The sequence below is a fragment of the Meleagris gallopavo genome, chromosome 6 (genome assembly GCF_000146605.3).
Source record: "Meleagris gallopavo isolate NT-WF06-2002-E0010 breed Aviagen turkey brand Nicholas breeding stock chromosome 6, Turkey_5.1, whole genome shotgun sequence".
Taxonomy (NCBI): Eukaryota; Metazoa; Chordata; class Aves; order Galliformes; family Phasianidae; genus Meleagris; species Meleagris gallopavo.
Genome location: NC_015016.2, coordinates 12,085,488 through 12,091,785, shown reverse-complemented (window position 1 = coordinate 12,091,785; position 6,298 = coordinate 12,085,488). Strand labels below are relative to the sequence as shown.

Genomic DNA, 6,298 nt, shown 5'->3' with positions numbered 1-6,298 from the left:
GAAGGAAAGAAAGAAGGAAGGAAGGAAGGAAGGAAGGAAGGAAGGAAGAAAGAAAGAAAGAAAAGGAATAATGTAAAATGAATAAAAGAATAAGAACAATAAAAGAGGAAAAAAAAGAACCAACAATAATAGTAAACAAAACTCATGGTCCATAATACAGTTGCTAGCTACCAGCTGAGCAATGCCTTGCCAGTCCTTGATCAGCTGCAGCTTCTCAGCCAAATCTGCCTGTGTGACTGCTCAGCCCTACACCACATGGCATGGGATATCGCTTTGACCATCCTGGGTCAGTTTGCTGGCCCTGTCCTCTCTCAGCTTTTTGTGCTCCCCAGGCTCCTTGCTGACAGGGCAGCACAATTAGCTGAAAAGTCATAGGCTCTGTGTAAGTACAGCTGGTTCATCTGATGACCTGCGTCCTGTCCTGTTGGGGATGTCAGTGGTATCACCACTGACAAGGTTGCTCTTTAGACACATGCAAAATACAGGGAGAGTCAAGTTATCTTTGGAGTAGCCACCTTGTGAATCAGCCTCGTGATGATGCTGTGGGCAGTGCCCATGGGTTAATTTACTTGAAGAAATGGCATAAATAATCTCAGTAATGCCAGAATTCAAACAAGTGATTTACAGCTATGAAAGTGAGAGCAGAATCTGGGCTTTTCAGAGCAGGTTTCAAAGCTATTTAGTGGCAGTATACATTGTTTTCTTTTACTCAGGACAGTGATTTCTTCTTTCTTTTTTGGAAAGAGGTTTGTTCCACAGCCAGGAAAGGCACTAATATCAGGGAAGACGCTGACATGTGGACTCTTCTGGCTCCTCAAAGACTGTGCTTCCATTGGCAAGTAAGAGAAGGAGAAAGATGAGTCTGGGTGGTTGGGATGAAACCAGCTGGGGAAGAGTTAAAAAGGCATCTAGCAGAGGCTGGTGGATGCGATGCCTTCAGAATTTGCTTGTGCATCTTAGATAAGAGTGGGAGCTAGATAAGACACATTATATTTTTGTCCTGATGTAACACTTGATTTTGTTAAGCATTTACTACATTCAAGGAGGGAGTTTTGAACTTTAGTCGTGGAGAGGGCAGCTGACTAATCGTAATGTAATGACTCATTTGCTTTTTTTCTTCTAAAAGGCGTTTTTGCCACGTTTTGGCATGCATTTGAATAAGAAACCTCCCAGAATGCTATATAAAGGACTTCCAAAGACTCAGCCTGTTAGTAACCCCTACTGGAATCACATAAGGTAAGAGGTACATATCTCATTGGATAGTTTTGTAACTGTCATATTTAGTGTTAAAAGGGGAAATCCCTTCTTTTTCTATCAACTGCTATTTAGGTACTAACTTAAAACCAGTGCTTTCCTGTATCTTCGAGGTAAGATAGTAGAGCTTTGTTTGGCTGTTCGGCTTTGTTTGTATCTGTGTTGGGCTGTGTTTGCCAACTTTAGGTTGGCTGTGAAATTAAAATAGGGATATAATATAAATACAATGTATGAGTTATATGAAAATCAATAGAATGGATGTAGAGATGAAAAGGAAATTTAACTACAATTAAATAAACTGTGAAATGGAAATAAATAGAAACTGAAATTCAAAATATATATTAATGAAGAGATTAATAGAAATAGAAACTAATATCCAAGACTAGGGTGTAGAGAATGGTCCCTAGACACTAATATGTTTAGATCTCGTTATGATCATAATTACTAATGACTATTTGGAAGGGATTTCCAGTATTATAAACATTTGTCATTTGGAAATAAATAAAAGAGTTTTTTTTGTATGGCATTTAAAAATTATTGTGATTGTTAAAATAGAATTTAATCCTGGAAAGCCAGATCTTATATTTGCTTAGTTGCTCTCTTTATCTCCCTTAATAGCACCGTGAAGTAAAGTTTTTACGCTACAAATCAGTGCAGTGGTTTTAATTTCTCAAGGCAGGCATTCTTTGGATTGAATTCATTTTTGTGTCCCTATTTGAATTCCCAGAATTAAGCAAACAAAACAAACAAACAAAATCTTTGAAATCTATTCTGAGAAATTTCATTTGATACAATTTTTTTCCTTCCCATTAAGTTAGTTGAAAAATGTCATGGTTTTGTTTCAAATTTCTCCTCAACAAAAGCTTTCTCCTTGAAGCTACAGATGGGATGCAAGGCAAGTGATTCAGGGGCTGTAGTGGTGCTATTTGGAGATTGCTCACTGTCAGGAATACAGAGATCTCATAGCTAGCTGTTGGTAGCCTTGAGCATAGTCTGTGGGAGATCTCTTATGGAACTTCACCAGCGGAAGGCAATTTAGAGAAAAGCTAGGCAGCCACGGGATCCATCAAAGCAATGCCCAGAACAGGATTTTCTTTCCAAGCGCTTTTTCAGAGTGTGGATGAAGCAACTTTTGTTCCTTCCCTTATTTGATTGTCTGTTGACTGTTTAGCTGGTCTGATTTTAACTGCTAACATGCAGAGCCTGTTTGGTAACTGTGTTTTACGCTGAAGAGCAGATGAGGAGGAGATGGGTGTATCTGAGGCTAAACAATAAAAAGAGTGTCTGTGGGTTTGGAAGCCTGAGGAATTAGTTAGGGACTTTCCTCTAAATGTAGAGAGTGGATGAGAAATACCCCTCAGGTCTGGCCACCTTTCTCACTGCAGCCAAAAACAGGTCATTCAAAGTAAGCCAACCTTTGAGCAAATATGTGTACTTACGTGAAGATCATCTTTTAAACTAATATTTATCTTACGGTTGATGTAAAGTTGTTTGATCTGAGTTTTGTTTCTAACTGTGTTGTGGTGCCCAGGTGATGAAGATGGAGACAGGAGATGAAATTGCTATTGTGGGAATAGCATGCAACTTTCCCGGAGGTAAGTTTTGAGTAAATAGAAAGCAGGATGCTGATTGAATATTGAAAAGCACAGTCACTTGTTAGTATTGATGTGGAGTAAAATAGCATGTTTCCCCCTTAATTTTGCAGAGTTCATGGCTTTGCTACTTGTAGGATCTTTTGAACAATCTCATTGTGGTGAAAATGAGTTAGTTTGAATTTGTCCACAGAGAGCGAGAGCTGCAGTGTTCGCTGTGGGCAGGGCTTTGAGCTGCATGCATGAAACTCACGCAGACAAACCAAACGTGTCAGGGATGATTTGAGGTTATTGCTTGTGCACTGGCCAGATGATCGTGCACAGGTGTAGGACTATGCCATCCAGGGGAACATTCGTATTCTTAGATTAGATGGATGGAGACATTTAGATAGTGGGAAGGTGGACTGAGTCCTGAGGGGTGTTTAGCCTCAGGTGAGATTGCTGTCCTGCAGTAACCATTCCTGCAGTTCCAGTCCCTGACGCCCCGCATCACATAGAGCTGAGCTGGTGAGTACTTGGTCATGTAACAGGTTAGCACTGCTTCCAGAGTGTGTGTAGATGAGGACATACGAATACTGGAGAAAGCTGAAGCTGGGAGGAGATGAAATGTGTGCTGGAACATTGATGCCATGTTGTTTGGCTATCTGGTATGTTATTTTTCTTAAACAATCTTCAGAGTTTTCAAGGAATTAATTTGGTGGGGTAACTTGCTTTTAAGCGTGTAGTGAAAAGGTGAGTCATTCCTTTCCATATTCCTGTCACCAAAACATGATGGTTTGTTTATCAGTAGCAATTACATTTCAGCTACCTAGATTTATATGTAGGAGTTTCAGGTAACAGAATGTGTTTTTCTGAATGAGCATGACAAAAGGGAATGCATAATTTAATCTTCTTTGCAATATTTGTACAATAGGTGAAGGAATTGACAATTTCTGGAAAGTGCTGGAGGAAGGCAAAAACTGCACAGTAGAAATCCCCCCCGAGAGATTTAATACCGAAGAGTGGTACGATCCAGACAGTAACAAGCCAGGAAAAATGTATACAACACGAGCTGCTCTTCTCAATGAGTGAGTGTGTTACTGTGCTGTGCCACAGATTTTTTCTGTATCTAGTCTGGTGTGTCCAGCCTTTCAGAGAGAGCAAGCTGCAGGGAGGTATTATAAATTGGACGTAGAAACAGATTTTCTTTCATCTCACACAATGAACTTGTAGTTTTCAAATTGCAGGAATTCCTGTAACATGACAGTTATGAGCACATTTCTTTGCAGACCATGATCTTTGAATGCATAATGCAACTTGTACGACCATACTTGTCATGTCTTGGGATGCAACCAGTCGTGCCATGGATGTGTACTTTTTGAGTATACACACATGCACATGCGTTACGTATGAAGGTGTGTATTTCAGATCTGAGGTGGGCTACAGCCTGCCAAGGGATTTGTAAAGCCCACTTATGGCCGGTGGAAGAATGCGGCAGATTCCGGGTACGATCTGCCTTATGAGTCTTGCCTAGTTTCAGTTTGAAGGTTGATCAGATCTGCTGGACCTCAGGCCCTAATCCTGTGCTTGCTGGGGCAAGTAGCTCTAATTAAAATGAAGCTGTGACAGTTTTAATACAAAGTAAGAAAGTCTGCATTTGCTAGATGGACAAGAAGGGAATCTTATGCTCTCGATTTTGCTTGTGAAGGTGCACTGTTCTTATGACCAGTATCATAAGAATCCAGAACTAGATCATAATCAATCCTGTTTTTCCCTGGGCTTGTACTGTCATGTAATTAAAAAATAAAATAAAATAAAAAATTCTCCCTTTTGACTCGAGTCAGTCCTTCATCATGCTGGGGAATTATGTACGTATAAATATTGGGTAATAATCTGTCCAGATTTAAATGAACATTTTATTCATATTGTGCTCTTATTTGTTCCGTTTATTTTAGATTTAACGCTTTTGACAACCACCTGTTTGGAATTAATAACGTGGAAGCTGAAAGCATGGATCCACAACAGAAATTACTTTTAGAATGCACATATAAAGCGCTAGAGGATGCAGGAGTCCCTGTAGAAGCCATCAGTGGCACCAAAACAGGTGTTTTTGTTGGTAAGACATAATTTCATGGTGAAGAATGTCCCTTTTACCCTCGTAAAAACGGAACACCCCTTTGTAAACTGCATACATAACCTTAAGGCTACTATATTATGACACTACTGGAAAATTTTGGTGAAGATAGACTGTTAGGTCACTCTAGAAATTTATTATGTAATTAACACATCTACTTTTAGATGTCCCCGTTAGTATCTTCATGCACTGGTGTTGACAGAAAACAGTTAAAGTCTTCACCTTGCCAAGCCCTTTCCAAGACTGATACTCCCAAGGCAGTCTGACACCTTGGTACTTAGCACTGTACCAGTGGTTAAGGTGTTTCTGAAGTTAAGATCATCTCGTAGTTAGTAGTAGGCTGCCATGGTGCACTTGTCCAACTGTTGATTGTCCCAAGAAGTTAATCTGTTTTGGTTGCTGTAGTGTGTGTCTATTTCTAGAGTTGTCCAGGTCAGTTAGACGGATGAAGGATAGGGATGAGCTATTTATATTGCTCTTTGGTCTGGAATATGCTCTTGTTACACTGAGGGAATTATTCCTTGCTCTCCATATAGATGTACTGCATTTTCCACATGTGCCTTTGGACTTGGGATCCTCCTATAATGCAGGCATGTGTGTTCCCAGGGAGGGGGTTCAAATGCTACCCCAGATACAGGTCCTGTTCTTTTCTACTTCTTTCTTAACTGATTGGATCACAGTGAGCAAACTAAAGATACATGAAGAACACTTGATATGGCTTTCACTGTGATATTTAACTTGGAGCATCTGAGGAAATGAAGGTAATGCTCCATTCCAGCTGTCCTCATTCTAACCTGCTTGTATCTATTATCATAGATAAGCCAAGCCAACTACTCCTAAGCTGAGATTCAGGGATCTAAACAGGCTATGTATGCCTTAATCGTGTCATACAATGAGCTAAGCCAGCAGGACGAGCCGATAATTGACTGTCTTCTGACTTGAGTAGAAAAAGCTTCACCATAGAAGTCGTGTTGCTAAGTAGGTTAATGGTGAAACCGAAGAACATAAACATGGTTTCAAGTTCAGTGCTATACATCCCTTTTCTTCACTCAGGGTAACATGACATATATTTGTATTGTTACAGGCCTTATGAATCGAGACTTTGAAATCCTAAGAAGCAAATCAGTAAGTGAAATAAATCATTATGCTGGTACAGGATCAGCAATGAGCATAGCTGCTAATAGGGTCTCCTTCACGTTTAATCTGACTGGACCATCGCTGACAATTGACACTGCTTGTTCATCATTTCTTTTTGCCCTGCATTACGCCTTGCGAGCAATTAAATCAGGTAATGGGACTGAAGAGATGGTAGGCAAAGAGATTCGAATTAATGCTGTAT

At 40.0% G+C, this 6,298-nt stretch overlaps 1 protein-coding gene across 1 annotated transcript in view; it reads left to right on the top strand.

The window, feature by feature from the left end:
• Positions 1 to 1,145: 1,145 nt before the first annotated feature.
• Positions 1,146 to 6,298, top strand: part of LOC104911391 (putative inactive phenolphthiocerol synthesis polyketide synthase type I Pks15) — a 16,386-nt gene continuing 11,233 nt past the window's right edge. Inside the window, exons 1-5 of the mRNA XM_031554022.1 lie at positions 1,146 to 1,236; positions 2,786 to 2,849; positions 3,760 to 3,913; positions 4,781 to 4,941; positions 6,044 to 6,294. Of these exons, the coding sequence (XP_031409882.1) occupies positions 2,789 to 2,849; positions 3,760 to 3,913; positions 4,781 to 4,941; positions 6,044 to 6,294 (627 nt within the window). The 5' untranslated portion in view covers positions 1,146 to 1,236; positions 2,786 to 2,788. The remainder of the gene's footprint in view (positions 1,237 to 2,785; positions 2,850 to 3,759; positions 3,914 to 4,780; positions 4,942 to 6,043; positions 6,295 to 6,298) is intronic.